Consider the following 24,222-nt stretch of genomic DNA (forward strand, 5'->3'; position numbering starts at 1 on the left):
GAAAGAAGCTTTGCGCAAAAAATCTAAACAAAATCTCTAGAGCAATTTCGCAGTATTTCAAAACAATTAGATTGATAGCCACATGTCTCCTCACTTATTAATTCCTTTATAACTTCCGTTTTGGCAGCTTTGAGTCATAATCATTTGCAGAATTCGTCATCCAAAAACACGTATTTATAAACACATCAGTCACCTGCAAGAAAATTGACATCCTGTGTGCTTTTCGATTCTTTATTTAGCTGTTCAGTCATGTCTGGATTTTTAGATAACTGCAACCCAAGATGTGAATGTATAGAATTGGGAGATAGGAGAAATTTATTAGTCTCAATTGTATCAGGATGCTTGGTAAATTTATTAATCTTGGGTTTTAAAATATAAACAGGGTACATGTACCAGGTCCCTTCGTGCCCAAAACACTTTCGCACCATACTCTTCAAACCCCCAAGGTTTGCCTCCTAGGTCAATACACCTTATCGCTATTCCCGGCTGACCTGAGAATCTATCCGGCTTGAACTATAGACATCATACAACAATCACTTTTCCATTGTGGCGTCAGATATTTTGTATTATTATACTTAATTTTAAAACGCCATATTTTGATTGGCTAATACGAGGGTGTTAATTTACTCTATCACATGGCTGAGCGGGTGACAATTTTTTTGAATGTCACCCTCTCGTCCAGACCAAAAAAAAAAATAGATAATTTAAAAGACAATGAATTGAATGTACATCAAGTAATCAAAAGCAATGCTTAAGTTCCACGTTTTGGCTCAGACTATTATTTGACTCAAAATAAAAAAATAAAACTTCTTGCCTCACTTTTGTTATTTTTTTCTAATACCCGTGACGTTGTTTGTAAATGTATGTGACGTCATAGAAAATACTTTTAAATAATTCTTATATGATTTGCATATCTATAAATACTTGAATTGGATTGGTCAATTAGAATTTTTCTCTAAGTTTACACTTCGATAAACCATGTTTCCAAAACTACTTTTGTAATCTATTCATGCGCGATACACAAGCTTGCAGTGATCCCAGGATTTTCAGAAAATTGAGATTAAAAAACAATTGCATAACAGTTGTGACTATTCTAGTGCATATATAACACCAAAAAAAAAGAAATACATTTATTGCACTAAAGCTTCGAAAATGTACAAAAATTAAATTTAATAAAAAATCCGCGAAATTTCATGAGGGATTTGGCGAATTTACGTCATGGCAAAACACGACGTCATACTAATGGAAATTTTCAAGGGAAAGATTATTTCGTTACGTGTACGCTTCAAATTTGGATAAAATTTAATTAAAATGAAGTGTTTGAGGAAGGTGCTATTTCATTTAAGATTCCGTTGTATTTATCGGATATTTATGGTTTTTAGAAAGTCAAGATGGCGGCGTACTCCTTTGTTACGACTTGCCATTGTGCTTTTGATGGTAAATATATATAGTAGCCATAAAAAAAAAAAATGTTTGGCTGAAGAATTATAAGGATTAAACACATTTTTTCTAGAGGTTATTGATGTGTAAACCGGGGCTCTTACTCACAAACTCAACATAAAAGTCCATTCAGTTTGTGAGTTAATCGCCCCGGTTCACACATCAATAACCTCTAGAAGAAATGTGTTTAATCCTATAATAAAAGTAAACGGTAAAAGACAATAATGATAGGACATTCAGTATAATAAAAAAAATAACACATAGTTCGGGGAACAATCTGCTCTATCACCCTCTTTGCTATGTGTTATTTATACAATGTATATTATGACGTCAAAATATTACGGGAACCTGATGATGTCCAGTAAGTATAATGGCAAACCAATAGCGATAAGGTGTTTTGGGACCCTACACATTTTCACCCAATTTTTATTCAAATTATTGCAGATGATTATTAGATATTTTTTTTATAATTTAGTAATGTTCACATGGTACATGTATGTACAATGTATATACTGTACCAAAAAGAATATATATTTTCCTGATTAAAATTTTAGAAATTATAATATGAAATGTAATTAGTTTTATCTATTTGATGATTAATTATTAAATGTTAATTATGTACATGTATGATTACTGCTATAATAGAGGATCAACTGAACTTGGCGACCACAATTATCTTATACTTGTATTGTTAACAATACTTATGTATAACTAATGTACTAGTACACTGTATTTAAAAAAAAAATCAATAGGGGTTTGATATTTTCATATGTATGCGTTTTCTGACCAACTTGTTGGTGTTTTTTTTATTCTAATGCATTAAGCATTTTTAGTCAGATTATGAGATATATAAATTGAGACTGTTGCTATATATACAAATGTTATACATATATTTCTCTAATTCTATAGAAATTTATACCTTTCCGAACCCATTGTATAAAAAAATTTAATCAATGTGAGGTTGCGGGTGATCTCAAAAGATCATAAAATGATTTTAAGGGTCATAACCTCTTTAGCTAACTGGATGAATCAAAATATGCTAACAGGTGTTAATGAAATTGACAACTTCGTGGAATGTGAAAAGCACTCGAAGGGGATTTTCGTTTAACCAAAAAATAAAATTTATTTTTTAATCATTAGAGAAAGAGATTCTTACATAGTTACTCGTGGATTATTGGATTTAGCCAAGGCTCTGACTTTAAAATTGATAATTTAACTATCTCGATTGGATAAATCTGATAATCCACTCGTATCAATGTTAGAATCTACATGTATATTTATTTGTGATAACAAAAACATACTTAAATTACCACAGAATAAATTACACATGAAATATACATTTTTACATACATAATTCATAATCATTATAATAACAAAAACATACAAAAATGTGCACAAATGACATCTGTTCTAAAAATACAAATGATGTCATTACACATGTTAAAAGTCATATTTATATTCGGAGTTATCTACCTTTTTCATAATTTTGACCAGCTGAAGCACTCCAATTTTCCTGCATCCTTGAAAGACTCATTGGGAGGCCTTGAGCTTTTTTCTGCTCGTTAGTCCAGTACTGGTTGTTTCTCTGACAATTTCTATGTTTTCATTCACAGTTTTATATAATCACATCAATTGGTGCATTCTTGAATACCAACAAATATATTTTGCTTGATTTTTTTGTTTTCTATTAAAACAAAGTGAATAAGAACACAAACACTTAAAGGTGTACAAATGGTGTAGCAAAAATTTTTATTAATTTGGTTCCTTTAATTTTTCATAAAATTTGGACAAAATATTTACTTGGCCCTATGACAAACATATAAAAACTTCAGAAAACTTGAACCACACACATTTTCAGAAATTTTTGGTGGACAGATAGCAGTTTTACTAACACCAATTTTGATAATTGAGTAGCTTAATATTTCACGAGCAATAGAACGTAATTAAAACGTTCAGCTGATTTTTAGAGAGTTATCTCCCTGTAGTATTATGTACCACCTTAATATACATATTTACGTGTGTATGTACAAATGTATCTCATGACTCTGTTTGTTGTGTTAATAGTTTACATTTGATTTCAGTTTTTTACTGGATGGTGGATTGTTATAGATGCTGCAGCAATTTATCCAGATGAAGAACAATTGCACAAAGCCTTTCACACATGTGGTGCGGTAGGGACTATAGCATTTTTCATGTAAGTTTTAAATATATATGTAAAATAGAGGTAAAAGATAACAGAGAGACTTCAAAACTCGTAATTGGAAAATATACAGACATTGTCATGGCAAAAAACAACCAGAGGACAAACAACAGTAGACAAAACACATCTTAGAAAATTAAAGACCACAGCAACATCAACCAAAATCCTTCATTACAAAACACATCTTAGAAAATTAAAGACCACAGCAACATAAACCAAAATCCTTCATTACAAAACACATCTTAGAAAATTAAAGACCACAGCAACATAAACCAAAATCCTTCATTCAAAACACATCTTAGAAAATTAAAGACCACAGCAACATAAACCAAAATCCTTCATTACAAAACACATCTTAGAAAATTAAAGACCACAGCAACATAAACCAAAATCCTTCATTACAAAACACATCTTAGAAAATTAAAGACCACAGCAACATAAACCAAAATCCTTCATTCAAAACACATCTTAGAAAATTAAAGACCACAGCAACATAAACCAAAATCCTTCATTACAAAACACATCTTAGAAAATTAAAGACCACAGCAACATAAATCAAAATCCTTCATTACAAAACACATCTTAGAAAATTAAAGACCACAGCAACATCAACCAAAATCCTTCATTACAATACGCATCTTAGAAAATTAAAGACCACAGCAACATAAACCAAAATCTTTCATTCAAAATACATCTTAGAAAATTAAAGACCACAGCAACATAAACCAAAATCCTTCATTCAAAATACCATATGAACTTTCATGTATCGGTTCAAGTGCATAATTTTCAAAACTCAATGGACTAATCATTTACTTGTCCTTAATCTAAAATTTAATTATACATGTATGACTACAGATTAGTACATGCAGCTGTAAATTGTGTGTCCCCCCAAACAAAATAACTTGACATTTGTTCCTTTACTGTATGTTTTAACATGTTTAAAGATTTAAAACAGTTTTGGATTCACCTTATTCATGAATCATGTTATTTGTGTGGTACAAATATTTTGTTGATATGAAGGATCAAGGCGAACCACATGTTTCTGTGTTCAGTAAATATGGTGAAAACAAAAATTTGAGATGACAAACACATTATTTTTGTGCTTTCAGGATAAATTCTGTATCAAATGGACAAATTAGAGGAGATGCCTACAGCACTGGATGTATGGGACAAACCGGTAAATATTATTCATACTCTTAGCACTTTTATTATGGGGGATGACATCTAATCTTTGATTTGACAGTTCGATATATTTATCTTCCACTTAACAATTTCAGTCAACGAAAATAAATGTCAATATTATCAAAAGAAGGTGTGAGGTAAATGTCAATGAGACAGCAACCGAATCATATAGAAAACCAGTTGACATCTCAATATAGGTTTCACCTTTACTATGGATTCTTTATAATTTGTTGGATACCCATTTTGTGGATATTGTGGGTACAGGTAGCCACTAGTTTGACTTTTCAATGAATTGTGTATTTTCTGTAGGGTTGTATGCAGACTTTGCAAAACCATGAAATCAAATATCCACAAATATGTTGGTTTTTCTCATCAGTCCACAAAAATAAATGAATTCACAGTTCGCATATTTCTGTATAAATGTCAGGTGTAATTCTCAATAATTTTTATCAATTTGCACATTTAACTGTCTAAATTGGAATTATCAGCCTCAACTCACTGAATATGTAGTACTCTACACATGACATGGTCGTAAATGTTAAATATATCACCACTGCTCACCAGCAATGATCCCTTTGTTTCACAGTCAATAATTAAACACCCTTATAATGTGTTTACTGTAGTTATTTTACAATATTTGATAGATTGGTCCAATCTTTCTTTTTATTACAGGAGCTAGAATTTGGCTGTTTATTGGGTTCTTGCTTGGATTTGGAGCGCTGATTGGTGCTTCTTGGATCCTGTTTGGATTTTACGTGGTTAACAACAAAGGTATTTATTCACAAATAATTTAAAATATGACATTATCAAAAGTTATGCAGAATATTTATTGCAAGCTTTGTATTTATAAGCATGTTGTGTGACCTTCACAGTAAAATTTAATCTGTTTAAGCTCACTTGGCCAATAGGATTCAATGTACAAGGTGAAATATTTTATTTGTGGCCTTATGCTGTTTTCTGCTGTTTGGTTTGTTTGTTGTCTCTTTGACACATTCCCTGTTACCATTCTCAATTTCATTAGGGAATTTCGAAAAAAGCAATCTTTCAAAATTTCAAACTTTGAATTATATTGAGATGTGCTTAAAGTTCAAAAGATTAACCTTGAGGTATATATATATGTACATGTATATATGCTGGCATATTTATGCCCCACCTACGATAGTAGAGGGGCATTATGTTTTCTGGTCTGTGCCTCCGTTCGTCCGTGCGTCTGTCCGTCCGTCCGTTCGCTTCAGGTTAAAGTTTTTGGTCGAGGTAATTTTTGATGAAGCTGAAGTCCAATCAACTTGAAACTTAATACACATGTTCCCCATGATATGATCTTTCTAATTTTAATGCCAAATTATAGTTTTGACCCCAATTTCATGGTCCACTGAACATAGAAAATGATAGTGCAAAGTTCAGGTTAAAGTTTTTGGTCAAGGTAGTTTTTGATGAAGTTAAAGTTACATCAACTTGAAACTTAGTACACATGTTCCCTATGATATGATTTTTCTAATTTTAATTCCAAATTAAAGTTTTGACCCCAATTTCACGGTCCACTGAACATAGAAAATGATAGTGCGAGTGGGGCATCCGTGTACTATGGACACATTCTTGTTTTATACTTATTGTATAATGAATGAACAAAAGCACCATATTCTTTCCTTTCTGCTGGTATATTACTTTAGATATTCTAATGATTTATTCTAAAATATAGATATGATAATGCTGATGACAACAAAATATTAGAAGTTTTTAATTTTGGATAAAAATAAAAACAGATTTTCATATTTTGCATTTGGCAAGATTTTATTGCTTGAACATGTTGAAAGTCAAAATCTTGTACAAATAGAACATGGGTTTTGAAATTACCCAAATATTAAAGTTCAGAAAAAAGGATGGATTTAAAAAAAAAAATGATGGATATAAAAAAAAAAGATTGATATTTTATCAACTTTACTCTTTAATCAGTTGACTAAAATGCAAAACGCACCAATGATTTCTACTTAAAAGCTATCAGTTTTCTTAAAAATAAAAAATTTCTGATACATACTGTTATTGGGATAATTTGCTCATAGCGGGTTTTTTCAATCCTGTATTAACTTTAGTTTTTGATTTTTAATAAGATATGTATAGGAATGTAACTGTCACAACTACACCTATTGGTAAGTATACAAAGCTATTACATGCATGAAAGGTATTATCCTTCCTCTAAAGAAATACTATTACAAACTTTTTTTAGGACATATTTTATTGCTTCATTTATTTACAGGTATATTCTAAAATATAAATCTGATGTTCAGTAGTTGTCGTTTGTTAATGTGGTTCATAAGTGTTTCCTGTTTCTCCCTTTTTATACAGATTAGACTGTTAGTTTCTTGTATGAATGGTTTAAAGCTAGTTTAGTAATTTTTTGGCCCTTTATAGCTTGCTGTTAGGTGTAAGCTAAGGCTCCCTGTTGAAGACCGTACTTTGACCTATAACTGTTTTCTTTTACAAATTGTGACTTGGATGGAGAGTTGTCTCATTGGCTCCCATACCACATCTTTATATATTATTAAACTTATTTCAACCAAATATACCTATTCTTTTTTAAATACCATAAAGAGGTCAGTGATGTAAAGTGACAAGATTCTGTGATTCTGTCTGTCTGTCTGTCAATCCTTGGAAACGATCTTGTAACCACTTCCTGTTTGCAACATTCTATGTACAAGGAACATTTTCCTCAAACTTTTTATGGCTTCTTTCAAAGGGAATGATTTAAATTTGGTCTGCAGCTTGATAATATAGAGTTATGTGTAAGAAATTTTAACAACATAATGTAACCACTTCCTGTTTGCCGAAAGTTTTATATTTGTACAAGGAAAATTTCCTTCAAACTTTTATTGGCCTCAATTCTCTTGAAGGGTATGATTTTATATTTGGTCTGCAGTCTTATAATGTTGTGTTGTAGTGTGTTAAGCAATTTAATTGTCTGTCATGACATGCATGAATTCATTTCGTATGTGCCGATAGTTTGCAATTTTACAACAATGAACATTCAACATACTCAATGTTCAAGGAAAATATTTTGACAAAGTTTTCTTGGCTTCAATATGATTTAAGGGAATTGTCAGTTAACTTTTTAATATAAAGCTTCAGTGATGCATGTTACCTCCATTAATTGCATCCAGTGATGCATGTCCCGGCATGGTATTGGTCTTGTGTTGTTTTTTATAGGGAGATTTTTTTTATTTTTATCTTAGTACAGAAGAACAAGATGCTTTTATTCTCAATTTTGTAGTGGAAACACAAAGAGCATAAAACTACATGTAATATAGTATTTTAGATAACAAAAAGAAATAATCAAGTATGCATACACAGAAAAAAACTATCTTAACATTATAAACTAAAAGATATATATATATTTATAATAATACAGCAACAATCCTCAATCAATCTACAATGTATCTAGGCATGAATCAGTTATATATATATTATATACATGTATGTAGATGTAATACCACTTAATCATAGTGCATAACATCAAGTTGCATACGGTATATTTTTATAGCAAATTGTGTCAAAATTATGTCCCAAAAAATCAAAATCAAGATTTTCATTGTAAGAGTGCATTATTATGAATAATGATATCATGATTTATTTTAAAATGAGAAAAATGGAACTTGGTGATTATTGCAATAAAAAAAACCTCACATCACAATCATTTCTGAATTTACAGTTGTCAAAAATTCATTTAAGAAAATAAAATTTATATCAACTAACACAATGTTTGTTTTTCAGATAAACCAGAGTGGGCAGGTGTAGCAATATTTTTACAGAATGCATTGATATTCTTCAGGTGAGAATTGAAAAATTAAACAATTTTTTTTTAATTGGATCCAAAGCTATTACTTAATGTAGTCTAGAATTGGCATGATTTGGAGTATGAATATGGTATATATATATTCCTTTGTCTTTCAATGTAGGTCTTATGTTGATTTTTCAAGATGTACATTTTTTTATCTATGCAAAAAAAAAATTGTGGTATATACACATCGATTCAGTCTCTCTTGTGTCAAAAATAATCTGACTAAATTTGTTTTTAAGCTGTTTTGATTTCAGGATGATTCCCAAGTGACTTTCCTAACATAAAGCCTCACTAAAATTAACATACATATCATGTATGTTTAAAAATGTATATCATATAAGTTATTTACATGTAAGTTCTGACCAACTCAGTTAAGATATTAATTCATATTATACTTTTTTTTTGGGTATAATGTACCACATATCACCTAAAGGGGTAAAATTCAAATTCCTTACATCATCATCATTGACATGCCAACTAAGATCATTGAATAACTCTTTAAAACAAGTGTATTGACTCTTTTGACATGTTTAAAATCTTAATTTGATTATGCTATGGCTATTTATTAATAATTACATTAGCTGTTAGTGTATGTTTCATTATTATACATTATTCTGATTGGCTAACTGCACATCACATATAAAATCACAATAAAACTTATCATTCATGATAACACAAGGTCCCACAATAAAGTGTGCAGGTGAATTAAATTAAAAAACTATAAAACTCCTGTTTTCATGATCCTAGCTAAAAAATGTAATAAGTTTTGAATGCTTCTTTTTGTAACTTCATAGGCTTCCACGCTTCATACAAAATGTACTTCGGTCAACACCTTTATACCCCAATGAAGTTACAAAAAGAAGCATTCAGTTCTTAAATGTGGTACATATTCATTATTGAAATTTCTTATAGTGAAAATATGTAGTTTGAAATTGTGAATTATTCCCCTTTGGCTGAAATTGCGAATTATTTCCCCTTGGTTGAAATCGTGAACTATCACCCTTTGGTTTAAATTATGAATTATTTCCCTTTGGTTTAAATTGTGAACTATCACCCTTAAGTTTAAATTGTGAATTATTTCCCTTTGGATTAAATTGTGAACTATCACTCTTTGGTTGAAATTGTGAATTATTTCCCTTTGATTGAAATTTTGAATTATTTCCCTTTGGTTTAAATTGTGAATTATTTCCCCTAGGTTGAAATTGTGAATTATTTCCCTTTGGTTAGGCCTTTAGATTTGTATACAAAAAATAGACCAGAGAGATTTGACGTTTTTTACTGAACCAAACAATATCTGAATCAACAATTATTGAATATTTAAATTGTAGTTGGGATGCTTACTTTACTTTAAAAACAAAGATTTTACATACATAACTTGATATAGACACTTATATATAGCTGGAGACCTAATGTAAACCTTTACATGTTGTTCTGTCTGAAATGGTGTCTCATTGATGTATACTACACTTCTCTCTACTTGTAAAAGTATATAATAACTTATATGTCATTATAATTTTCAGTTCCTTGCTGTTCAAGTTTGGGCGGACTGAAGATCTTTGGGGATAGAGGAAGCTTATGAGGAAGGATAATTGATGTTACTGTTACCCATTTTTTTTATAAATTGTGGCTTATTTTATGTCATAAAGCTATCACTAGAATCAGTGGAGAGATATTAATTCTCACGATTTAAAAACAACAGTGAATGTCAGATCAGTTTCATTTTTCTGTTCATGTTACTTTTGCATGGCAATGTCATTGTATACATTATTGTGGTGTCTTCAATATTTTGGAAGCTTTGTACATAGTGACATGTAAAGTTTTTTTGTGACAATTTGTATGATGTACAATAAATTCAGAAATTATTGCAATGTTTTAGCAATGCAAATAATCCACATAGTTCGGTATTGCAATACATATTTTCACTTAGAACTAGCATTGTGATATTTGATCCATATATTTATATCTAGATTTTCCTGAAATGCAATATTTGATCTTGCAGTATTGTCCTTACTTTGAAAATAGTAAAAATTCTGAATTTTTAATATTGGGGATGGAACCAGTTGTACTTGCTAACATACCGTGCATTCCTGAGAGATTGCATTATGTTTCTAAAGACAGCTTATTTCAACCATATTCCATCACTTTATTCAAAAGTAGATCTATTGAATATTGATAAACACATTTTTTTAGCCCAAGACAACTGTTAGAGCCATTTGCTACTTATTTCTTTTCTAGATTCCATCCCTGTTATATAAAATATATAATCATAAAGATTAAAATCTTATTGTGTCATGTGATAATGTTTTAATATACATTTACAAACTTGCAGTACATGTCTCTCATTTTTTGTTTAAATAGTTACCTACTACCTTAATATATAATACGCAAATTGCAGTGGAGGATTTTTTTTATTTCTACATTGGATGTGATAGAGGCATTTACACTTTTGGATATTTATGTAAATTTTCTGGAAATGACCCTAGATATTGGTCTGAAATTTTCTGATAATGATATGTTGTACAAAAGCAAAAAATATATAAATTCAAATCATATTACTAGTTCTAAGTTCTTTGACTACAGTTATTCTGTTTAAGAAACCTAATATGTGTCAAATATTTAATAACAACCCAAATTCAGACCGGTATCAAGCACGAATATTGTGTCCATTTTTGCCCCAACTGTTCAGTGTTGGACCTCTGCGGTCTTATCCAGCTGTGCTTAGTGAAGCAATTTATTTAAATTGTGAATTTAAAATAAAACTATTTTTTTGTTATTTTGAGCAATGGCAATCAAATTTGCATACAAGTATAATATACCTCCTGAAAAATAGTTAAATATCGAAATGTGGTCCTGCAACTTATGGCAGTATTTGTCAGATTCATTTTGCCAATTAAGATATATGATGTGATCAACATCTTATGAAGAATTTTGCTAAAACTAATTCTATCAGCCACCTGGAAATTCCAGAGAGATCAGAGTTGATGGATGCTCTATGTTGAAGGATTCACTTAAAACTTTGACATGAAGAACAGCTATAAGAGTATTATTCCAGCACTTTAGATTTATATTGTGCTTAGTGGTTTTATGTCATGAATTAATATTCTTTGGATTTTCATTTGCAATGTTACTGATAATGATTTACATTGAAATATATATACATATTGTTATATAAGCATTGAAACTTACTCAAATGGGAGTAGAATAGCTGTGAAGAATAATATGCCATATTTGTTTGTCATGGTTTGCACATTACTATTTTGATGAACAAGAATGAAGCTGCATAGTAACTTATTAAATCTCTAATTTTTTGCATGTTATTATATTAATTGGATAAAAATTTTATCAAAAGAAATATCTCATGAATTTGATGTAAATATGCTTAAGAATTGTATTTATTCCCTGACTGTTTAAAATGTATTTTCATGTAAATATAATATTCAAGTTTATTAAGTAGATTTTTTTTTTTAAAGTATGTATAGTTCAAACCTTTTGAGTGCTAATAGTAATAATAATGTATTATTCAAAACCCATTGTCGCATTATTTTTACTTTTACTCTCTTAAATGATATTACTCATTGATACAATTTATTATTGCTTAAGTGTAAATTGTGTATTTTCACATTTTTTTCAATCAGCTCGAAAAATGCAGTACATAGATTATTCAAAAAACTTTTATCAAATCATTTTTTTGTAAATGACAAAAGGTTTGGCAGAGAATATGGATGGCCTCACAGATACAACATATTGTTCAGGTCACTTTTCATTTAAATAATCAACAAGCTAATAAAAAATAAGGTCTTTGTTTGACAATCACTATCCCACCAGCTTAATTTCACCTTCACATTTCAATGACCCTAAGTTATGAATATTCATTACATAAAGTTTTCTCCAATCAGAAACCAGTATGTGTGCATTCAGAAATTGACATCAAATTATATATCTCATTGGGCTGTTTCACTTTTAAAGATGTAACCAGAAAAAAATGGAAGCTTAAATATGATTGGTTCAAAATGTTTATGTCTTGGGATTATTGAAATGTGACCCAATCTGCAAAATTATAAAATATTTATGACAATAGTGTAGTGAGTGGAAAACTGAGATGTCATTTTGATCAGATTAATAGATCAAATTATATTTCTTATCATTGACCACTCATGTTTACATTGATTTTTTAACTAAATGTTTGTTTTAATATCCATAGAAAATAAATAATTTATGTTAATGAGCTTGTTTAAATTTATTGGTTATATTCAGTTAGTCCCAATGCCTCAAAAAGCACTAAAAAGGCTTTAGACGTTCCAGCATTCTGGGACTTTATTATGTGTAAGGTAAATAGAATATAAAAAAGATGTGGTATGATTGCAAGTGAGATAACTCTCCACAAGAGTCCAAATGACACAGAGAATTAACAGTTATAGGTCACCGGATGGCCTGTAACAATTTCCAAAACCCATACCGCATAGTCAGCTATAAAAGGCCTTGAAATCAAAAAGAGAAAACTAAAGGCCTCATTAATGTACAAAAAATGAAAGAAAAACAAATATGTGGCACAGCAACAAATGACCACCACTGAATTACAGGCTCCTGACTTGGGACTGGCACATACATACAGAATATGGCCCGGTTAAACATGTTAGTGGGATCCCAACTCGCACCCTATTCTGGGACATAGTGTGACAGTACAACATAAGGAAAGACTATAAAATTCAGTTGAAATAGGCTTAACTCATCAGATGGATACAAATAGAAATACATATAACAAAAAAATGTGGACGTGACGGTGTACTTGTACCTCCCAACAACAAAAAGTCTCTAAGTACAGATCTCAGAGTACTTGCAGTTACTGACAGCTAGCTTGTTCATAGCTAATAACAACTTATATAAATGATCATGCATCTTAGACTAAATTATCAATAAGTACACATCCAACATCCAAGGGATTAAGACTGAAAGTCATAAACAGTGAGAAAAACATGACCTTGTACATGTGCAATGCCAAGATTCAGGAGTTAACAGATTATTAGATTCATGAAAGCGCATATGAACATAACAATACTATTTAGTTTGCTTAAAATTTACTGATCACAAAGTCAATATTAATACCAATAACAACAATATTCAAAGATCTAATTACGGTGTTGAATTGGTAACCTTTTAGAATAAGTTTGTTTAAATAAGTTATGACTTTACCGGTAAATGAATAAAAAGTCACAGAAAAAAATGTCACTGGGGAAAAAAGTCACAAAATCCAGAGGAAAAAAAATCATAGGAAAAAAAGCGTCAATATATGTTTGAGTAAAATAATTTATCAGAAGTATGTTGGAATGCACATGAAAAGTCACTATGTACATGTACAGTACTGGTACATGTAATTGCAATAAATAATTAAAACTGGAGTTTTTGAATTCATAAAAAAAGTCATAATATATATCAGTATCAGATCAATTATTTTAAATGGTACATTTTTATACGACCACAAAATTTTTGCGGTCATATATTGCTATCACGTTGTCGTCGTCAGCGTCATTTGAAGACACTCGGTTTCCAAACAATAACTTTGGTATTTATAAGTGAATAGAAATCTATGAAATTTAAACACAATGTTTATAACCACAAAAGGAAGGTTGAGATTGATTTTGGGGGTTGTGGTCCTAACAGTTTAGTAATTAGGGTCCCAAATAAGCATTTTTCTAGTTTTTATACAACTGCCAAAAAGTTTTTGGGATTGTATAATGGTATGATGTTGTCGTCGTCTGCGTCTTCGTTGTTGTCTGCATCATCTGAAGACACATTTGGTGTCCAGTCAATAACTTTAGTTGAGGTGAATGGATCTCTATTGAATTTAATGAAAATGTTCAATACCACAAAAGGAAGGTTGGGATAGATTTTGGAAATGATGGTCCCAACCGTTTTGGAATTAGGGGCTCAAAGAGGCCCAAAACAAGTATTTTTCCACTTTCAGGTTATTAACTTGTGTATAAGTATTTCGATTGCTCTGAAATTGTACCACAATGTTTAATACCACAGGTAGAAGGTTTGAATTGATTTTGGAGTTTATGGACCCAAAGGCTTATGAATTAGGGGCAAAAAAAGGGGCCCAAATAAGCATTTTTGTAGTTTCCAGTAAATAACTTGTGTTCAAGTGTATAAATCTTCTGAAATTATACCATAAGTGTCCATAATACAAAGGGATGGTTTGGGGGCGGGGGGGGTTATGGCTCAAATCATTCAGCAATTTGGGGCAAAAAAGGGGGAAAACAAGTTTTTATCTGGTTTAAGGACAATTTTGACAATTTAAAAGCAGTGTAAGGGAGATAAGACAATTCTATTTAAAGATTATTGTTATATATTTGTTTGACTACCTCCCTTACACTGCTTAAAATTTATGTATTAAGAAATGATTATAGTCTTGAGACGATCAGCTGTAAACTTATTTTTAGAAGTTACTATAATAATTAATTAATACTAATTTGAACCATGATTGTATGTTATTTTATATTTTAATATTTTATGATGTATTTAAATGAGTAGTTATTGTTGCAACTCTTTTTGAGGGAATTAATATTCAACAGCATAGTGAATTGCTCAAAAGCAAAAAATAAATTTTAGGTTCATTAGAATACATTCATTCTGTATCAGAAACCTATGCTGTGTCAACTAATTAATCATAATCCAAATTCAGAGCTGTATCAAGCTTGAATGGTGTGTCCATACTTGCCTAAACTGTCCAGGGTTCGACCTCTGCAGTCGTATAAAGCTGTGCCCTGTGGGGCATCTGGTTAGAAAATATTTTATGGAATGGTATATGGATCTCTCTGAAATTATACCACAAAGTTCCATACCAGAAAAGGATGGCTATGATTGGCTTTGGGGAGTTATGGCTCAAACAGTTTAGGAATTGGGAGCATTGAGAGTAAAAACAAGGGTGTCCTGGTAAATGGACCATTACTTTTAAAAGTAAGATTTGGATTACCTCCCTTACAATGGGTAATTATGGTTGCAAACTCCATTGGAAATTTGAATTGAGATTTTGACAATATCTTGAGGGAAAGGATTTTTTTTGAAAAAAGGGGAGGGGTAGTGAAAAGAAATTATAGGGGGGATTGTGGGGGGGGGGCAATTTTTTCTGAAGAATTCAAAAGAAAATTTCTTCAAATGTTTTTTTTTTACCAAAAACGGGTTGTGTTTGGGGGAGAGGAGTAGGGTTTGGAGGATACAAAAATATTGGGGGAATTTTTTTTTTATTTTTTGGGGGGAGTGGGGTCAATTCACAACAGCTTAATATATTGCACAAAATCAAAACAAAAGGGGGGTACAAAATTTTAACATTTTTTTTTTGGGGGGGGGGAGGGGGTCAATTCGCAGCAGCATGGTGTATTGCACAATAGCAAAAATGAATATAAATTCAAATCATATAACCAATTCTAAGTTTTTTGACTACAGTTATTCTGTGTCAGAAACCTATTATGTGCCAAATATTTAATTCCAATCCAATTCAGACATGTATCAAGCGCGAATATTGTGTCCAATTTTGTCTAACTGATCAGGGTTGGACCTCTGCGGTAGTATCCAGCTGCGCTCGGCAAAGCAATTTATTATATGTATATGAAAAGGTAACATTATAGAACAATTGAACTAAATCAAACAAATGCTATGATTTTTTTTCTTTCTTACATGTAAAGTAAAAATGTAGGTATAATTGTGTGTGTTAAGGATCTTAGGAATTAATATAAAATAAGTGGATGATAAACCAATGGAAAATAAGGATGTCTATAATTTTATTAACTAATCATCTTTTCATATTAAATATATATTTACCAGTGTCATTTTCATAAATAATATAAAAGATTGATGAACAATCTATTTATGATATTTCAAATAGATTCCTTCAAGTACATTGAAATACTGACTATCATGACTATATATAATAGTACTATTGAAACTCATGGATCAGTATTTTTTATATTTTACTTTTTCGTAAGTACTGACTCTTGTAAAATATCTATTTTCAATGTTCATTATTGAATCCTACAACATTGACACAGACAGAGAATACGATAAAGTTCACTATGATTGTCTAAAAAAGAATTTTCTGAAAAAGAATTAGATTAATAAAAGTTCACTTTCATTGTCAGAAAAAAAAATAAGATAAAATTGACTATCATATCTGAAATAGAATAAGATAAAGTTCACTATCATTGTCTGAAAAAGAATAAGATAGAATTCACTATCATTTTCTGAAAATGAATCAGATAAAGTTCACCATCATTGTCTGAAAAAAAAACGATAATTAAAAGTCCACTATGATGGTCTCAAAAGTCATACACTTATTATTATGTCAAAGATATGATGCTGTATCTGCATCCATAACTGGTGTCATGTTTTGATCCTATAGAGTCCCTGGTTCAGGTCAGCTAGTCTGTTATCATTTTCAATATATACTTTCTTTTGCGTTGACAACATTTACCACCTGCTTATTACTGGATTATTCTTAACTCAATAACTGCTTGCTTTGTCTTTAGTAATTTTACTTGTGGTTGTCATGATTGTGCCCATTCCATTAGTAGTTTTGTAGACTATGTTATTGCGAGTATTTGATGTAGCTGGACAATAAGTGTGGTGCATATCATGTATATTTCATCATATATATACAAAAACTGAAGAAGATTGTAGTATGATTGGCAATGAGACAACTCTCCACAAGAGACCAAATGACAACCATGCACTGAATGATAGACTCTTGACTTAGGAAAATGCACATACATACATAATCTAATCTTGATTTAATTCTGAGCTGGTTCCCACTGTACATTGGATTCTGCATTTCGGTAAACTGAATTTGATTTAAAATTATTAGTTTATATGTTAAATCATGGGCATTTTTTGTATATAATATTGCTTTTTTATTTGCATGTTTCATATTTAGTTTAACAAAATTTATCATAAAGAATTACAAATAAAATGGCGTTTTAACGTATGTTTTTCCTTCTCGCCTTTTTGTAAAAAAATTAGCTTAAAATTTTTATTTTAAAACCACAATATGAATGTGCGTTAGTTTGATGTGGGTTTTTTTCTGATGTCAACAAAATAATGAAGACTTTTGAACCGCGCTGGCGGTGACTTTTGATTAATAATGTATGTGTTTTATCAGGGACTATTATACGGCTTAGTATTAATAGTCCCATACTAACTTCAGTATAATAGTCCCAGGTTTGATATGGAAATCAACATCGTTCATCTGCGAAACAAAACGAATTCTCCGGTTACAGATTATTACAATTAATTTTTATAAGTCAAACTTTTTCTAATAGACATAGGCGGATTTGGGGGAGGGGGGCACCCATCTGTGGGAACAATTTGATTGAGTTTACAGGGAATCACTGAGTATGACTTGAGAGGGCCCTCTCTTAGGCAGTCAGTGTGCTCCCTCTAATGAAAATTTCTGGATCCGCCACTGTAATCATTCCATGCATTGTATTTCGAGAATAAGAAGCACGAATACCCTCCATTACGTTACGAAAATCTAATCTAATTATCAAATACATGTATGTACATATAACGGTACTTTTTGTCTACATAAAGATGCCGTCAATCCGTCATCTAACGGTAAATACATGGGAACTTCTTGTGTAAGGACAGGTGTTAATCCTATCGTTTTGTCCAAAGTGGTAATTTGGGATTACCACAACAATACTTAATATTTACATTGATCCTACCTTACAAATTGTCGCACACGTGATAATCCTGTTAACATACAATAAAAATAAATTAAATCTTCATATAAAGAAACACTATTCATTAAATCTCCCGTTACTGTATAAGAATTTTGTAACTTTTTATTTTAAGGATTTTCACCTTTTTTCTATGTATCGCATTTCTTTGTCATCTCATTACGAACATCAACTATTTAATAGAGGGACACCTGTATTGCGGTTTCTAGTTCTTCAAAAGGTAACACCTTTCCTATTTAATTTTCTAGTCGCAAATTAGAACAGGTGAAACTGTGACATAATTTTATTTCAAGTTTGAAGAAATATAACCTGCTATAAAATTCTCCTCTTTTAGTTGACACAGTTTTGAATTGTTTTCCTCTTTTTTTCTAAATATATTTATGAGATTTGTACAAAAGATTGAACATCTCCATCCTTTTAGATTTGTCATTTCGACAAATTAAATGTTCAGTAAGAAATAACATTGGTTTTTATTTACAAAAAAAATCCGAAATTTGCATCCATCCCAGCTCTCCAAAAAGTTTGTTGGACGATATTATATCATTACGCTAATTTATAATAATTTGAATTATAATTGATGCTACACTTTTTAAAGCTTAATTATATCAATCTTTTTGCACCTGACAAATTAGTAAAACAATAAATGAAATGTTGTAAACATTTGAAATTCGGTTTCAGAAAAATTTGGCCTGACTTCTTTTCTTACTAAAGCTAAATCATATTATGGAATCAGTGGACATAAGAACAAAACTATAGTTTATATACTAGTATCTTAATTAAATTTCAGCACGATAATAATTCTGTGACAATTTAGTTTAGCATGCGATTTATTTTTTATGTATAAGATAATGTATTTATTAGTACAAAATGTATTATACATGCATGTAACAGACTGTATGTAGTACAGTATGTTAACTGTTACTCCTTATTTTGTGTTAATTTTTTGGTTAAGAAAAAAGATGCAATCTCGCGTCCTTTACATTCAGTTTATACAGTAGCATTAAAATATGTTTATTTTTTTTCTTTAAATAACATAAAATTATTTTTATTTAGTCTTTCGGCGATATCATTTAAAGTATATTTTAACACTATAAGGTATGGGGGAAAACTGGTGTCAGGATATTTCTTATGTCATCTACTTGACCAGAATTTTTTTTTTCAAATTGAATTGGGGATCAGTACTTTTTTTTAGGAAAATACATCCCCCACCCCCAACCCCCATGAAATTAAATGGTCGTTTCCCTAAAATATGTGTTATGCACGTCGTTCATAGACATCCTTTAATGGGGCGCATTTTTGGTGCAAACGAATTTCTTCCGCGTAATTATGCGTTTGCGATGAAAATATTCTTTCGTTCCAAGATATTGTTTCATACTGTCTTTTTTTTTTTATATTCAACGGAATTGTTTCATACAGTTGGTTTTTTTATTTTATATTCAGTATGTATCATGTTTTGAAATATTTTATTTCAAATGAATATGAATCGATTTTATATCAAGAAAGGCACCCGATGCAATCGATGAATTAACTATAATATATAGATGACGGCTGTAAAAAAAAAATCATAAATAAATATATCTTCCAAATATATTCGAATCGTAATTCGTTTTTTATACAAGTAAAATAAATTTTCATAAAAAAATTAACCTTACACACTTCATTAGTTGCTCGTTGCTGAACGTCCAACGTCAAATAATTCATGAATATTCAGAGCAAGAACGGGAATTTAAAGGATTGTGAACCAACTAAATGGAAAACCAGACATTTTTTTTTGGAATACTTGAAGTATTTTTTCCCTAGTATTTTGAAATGCACGGATCATTATAATTTACGCTTTGAGATTTATCATCATATAAAAAAGAAGATGTGGTATGATTGCCAATGAGATAACTGTCCACAAGAGAACAAAATGACACAGACATTAACAGCTATAGGTCACCGTACGGCCTTCAACAATGAGCAAAGCCCATACCACATAGTCAGCTATAAAAGGCCCCAATAAGACAATGTAAAACAGTTCAAACGAGAAAACTAACGGCCTTATTTATATAAAAAAATGAACGAAAAACAAATATGTAACTCATAAACATCCGACAACCACTGAATTACAGGCTCCTGACTTGGGACAGGCACATACATGTACTTAAATAATATGGCGGGGTTGAACATGTTAGCATGAAAAAAATCCAAAAAAAAAAAAAAAAGAACCACAAAAAGGCCATTCCTGTGACCCAAAAAGTTAAATGTTTGCGTCCTAACACGAAACTATAGGCGAAAAACAAACCAAATTCAGGAAAACAAAAAAACACTGCTTGGATAATTTTTATGGTTAAATGTCCATCATATCCAATCAAAGACGAAACTGAACAGAGAGGTGTGAATTAGACACATTCAGTTAAATGGTCAATTGTCCACTTTGTAATGACCGCTGGTCTGAGAAACCTAATTATGTCAAAGCCACGCCTTATTAAAATTGTACGAATTTTGTTAAAATACTTTAATGCAGGATAAATATCGCTACAAACAAGACGTAACATTTGTAAGAAGTGTACAGGCCTTTTTTAAAGTCTTATTTAGGTGATATTTGTAAAAAAAAAAATAAATAAACAAAATGAGTGATTCGGATGAAAGCAGCAATGCCTATATTGACATAATCGGAGAAGGAATAAGCAGCAAAAAAGACGACAAAAATGTTCCAGAACGGAGGAAGAAATCTAGTTATACATTGAGAGGGCTAAGTTCTGATGAAATTCAAGATCTGCGAACGAAAATTAATAGAAGGGAAAGAAAACGAATGCATGACTTGAATTCGGCCTTGGAAAGTTTACGAGAAGTGATGCCGTATGCCAAAGGACCATCAGTAAGAAAACTTTCTAAAATAGCAACACTTTCATTAGCAAGGAACTATATTCAGATGTTGAATAAATCGGTTGAAGAAATGAAACAATTATTGGATGAAATATACAGATCAAGTGCTGCCACACACAGACTTCATGGTGGCACATTGCCACCTTATGGTCACAGCTATCATCAACTGAATCGTCAGTTTACCATGATGCCTTCTGTTCCGCAAGAAACTGGCCAGATAATTTCGCCAATTAGGAATGCAGCGACATCCGGGTGTTCTGTTGCTTTTTGTCCGTGCAAAATAACGACACAAACCCAAGGATGTGGCAATAACATTTTGAAAGACTCTCGAGATCCTGCACGCGCAAATTTGTATGATGCACGAAATATGAACTTGGATTTGCACAATTATTTTCATTACCATGGACATAATCCAACTGTTAAAAAATCAGAGAACATTTTTATGGGACCCAGAACTGGATTGTGAACTTAATATATTACTTGTATTTACTCTGTAAGCTACATAATTATGTATATAAATCTTAGTGAATTAAATATGCAGGACACATTTAAAAAAAGGCTTTTAATTATCATTTATATACTAGGAATAATTGTAAAGTATGTTTATTTTCGAAAACTTGTTCTTGTTATTTTTAAACAGATGCTTTTCTTATCTCATATTAATGTTTATACGTAAAATAAATTTCTAAATTCTGGAATAATCAGGGGCGGATGCAGGAATTTTCGAAAGGGTGGGTGCTAACCCAGGGCAAAAGGGGGGGGTGCAGGGGGTGCAAAACATATGTCCCGATACAAATGCATTGATCGGCAAAAATAAAGGGGGGGTGCGCACCCCCGGGACCCCCCCCCCCCCGGATCCTCCACTGATAATATTATTTTGCATCAGAAACTATAATAGTAATAGCGATGATAATAATATATTCATAATAAAAATGGTACCTTAAATAATGCTCTCGTAAATAGCGATTGTTTTATATATTTCAGGTGAATACCGGATCTTGTTATAATTTTTTTTTAACAAAACACGTGTCTGAGTTAAAGGCAGGTGAAGTTGACACGGTAGTATTTCCTGGCCCATAAGGGATAATGATAGATTTTTTCACCACTTTCTAAGACTTCTAACATTGCAAAAAATTCTACATTCACAGTTGACTGAACTTGAGTACTTTCCTTTTACTATTCAGAAATGAATTTGAATGTGTATCATGACCGTTTACTTTTTTTGCTATTCTTAAAAAACCTAAGGCCACTATAGTGCCTTCAGGTTTTTTATCATGCAGTGAATACACAATTAAAAAAAAGTCTCAAAAATTCATTTTCATCTGTTTGTAAAATTATTTCATATTTTTCTACACCTGATTTATCCCTGAGTTTGAGAAATTGTGTCCAGTTGATACTGTATTTTTTTTGTCCAATCACACTGTTTAGATACATTAACACAAAAGAGCAACCTAAATTCAGGAATGCAATTACTACCGTGCCACCTAAACACGCTCTCGTGGTATTTTATTGTTCTGATCATAGGAAGATATCTATTTCCCTTCATTAATCATTTTAAATAATTTCGACCGGATCCTGACGCTTTTAGGGTCGTATGCGTTTTCCCTTCATTAATCATTTTAAACAATTTCGACCGCATCCTGACGCTTTTAGGGTCGTATGCGTCTTTCGCGTGAATACTCTTTTTTTCTTAAACAAACGAAATGAAGAAAGACATGCGGCATGATATTGTCAATGAGATACACATGTGGATGTACTAAGTCAGAAGCCTGCTCAGTGGTTGTCTTATGTGGTATGTTTGATTTGTTTTATATATTATTATCTAGAGAATAAGGTGTGTCCGATATCTCTGAGGATCTGATGAAGGATCTTTCATTTCCGTATTCTTTGATTTATTTTAGCCGCTGTTTTTCTCTATATTTAATAGTTTGCCCATTTTCTCTATTCTTGATTTTTTAGCACCGTTATTGATCGTTATTCTCCTTTAATTTTTTTTTGTTATCCATGTTTCTGTATATAGCCCAGATATATTTCAAAATTCAAGAGTCTATCCTAAATTGCGGTAAATTATATGACCTTCCAAATCAAACTCCGGACAGTGATCGTTTAATATCGTTTCAATTCATAACATCACTGAAGAGACGTTATTGGTCGAAACCGATCCGGATATGGAGTTCCAATTTTTTGCACATTATGTTTGCGGTATACCATGTTTTTCGCAAGTTTATTGTTTTCTGTTTGGTAATAACTTATTAATTAGGATCCATTTTTTTACATCTGGTGATCCGTTTATTTGGCAATCGATTCATTTCAATTGTACATGCAATGCCTTTTAAAAGATGGAAATTATATTAATTCCGCCGACTCTTAACAAAATTTATAAATAGATATAAGACGATGTGGTATGAGTGCCAATGAGACAACTCTCCATGCATCTCAATCACAATTTGTTAAAGTAAACCATTTTAGGTAAAAGTACAGTCTTCAACACGGAGCCTTGGCTCACACCGTACAGCAAGCTATAAAGGGCTCCAAAAACTATTAATGTAAAACAATACAAACGTGAAAACTAACGGTCTAATCTATATAAAAAACGAGAAACACTTAAAAACCATATATCAACAAACGACATCTACTGAACATCAGAATCCTGACTTAGGACAGGTGCAAAACAATTGCAGCGGGATTAAACGTTTTAATGGTACCAAACCCTCACCCTTATCTGAAACAATAGTGTAACATCACAACATAGAGAGACACACTATAAAATATCAATTGAAATGGCTTAACTCAATCAAAAGACATATTACCAAAAGTGAACATACACTGAACAAATATATTTGGTTTATGATACAATGGAAATAAAAAATCAATCAGGATTGATTATAAAATTGAAAATGGAAATGGGGAATGTGCCAAAGAGACAACAACCCATCCATAGAAAAAAACAACAGCAGAAGGTCACCAAC

At 31.1% G+C, this 24,222-nt stretch overlaps 2 protein-coding genes across 3 annotated transcripts; both read left to right on the plus strand.

Moving 5' to 3' along the window:
* On the plus strand, positions 1–12,876 carry LOC143047740 (transmembrane protein 50B-like). Of its 2 annotated transcripts, XM_076220971.1 has the most exons (7): positions 1–345; positions 3,522–3,634; positions 4,750–4,817; positions 5,495–5,593; positions 6,931–6,969; positions 8,588–8,645; positions 10,175–12,876. In XM_076220971.1, exons 1-7 carry the CDS (start codon positions 250–252, stop codon positions 10,218–10,220), a joined length of 519 nt encoding a protein of 172 aa, XP_076077086.1. In that variant the 5' UTR covers positions 1–249; the 3' UTR covers positions 10,221–12,876. The 2 variants fall into 2 exon arrangements, with proteins under 2 accessions (XP_076077086.1, XP_076077087.1); XM_076220972.1 differs by lacking the exon at positions 6,931–6,969.
* An 8,120-nt stretch (positions 12,877–20,996) lies between these two features.
* Positions 20,997–21,719, plus strand: LOC143049510 (class E basic helix-loop-helix protein 23-like). Its single transcript, XM_076223119.1, has one exon. It carries the CDS (start codon positions 20,997–20,999, stop codon positions 21,717–21,719), a length of 723 nt encoding a protein of 240 aa, XP_076079234.1.
* Positions 21,720–24,222: the final 2,503 nt, after the last annotated feature.

Source organism: Mytilus galloprovincialis, chromosome 10 (assembly GCF_965363235.1).
Source record: "Mytilus galloprovincialis chromosome 10, xbMytGall1.hap1.1, whole genome shotgun sequence".
Classification (NCBI taxonomy): domain Eukaryota; kingdom Metazoa; phylum Mollusca; class Bivalvia; order Mytilida; family Mytilidae; genus Mytilus; species Mytilus galloprovincialis.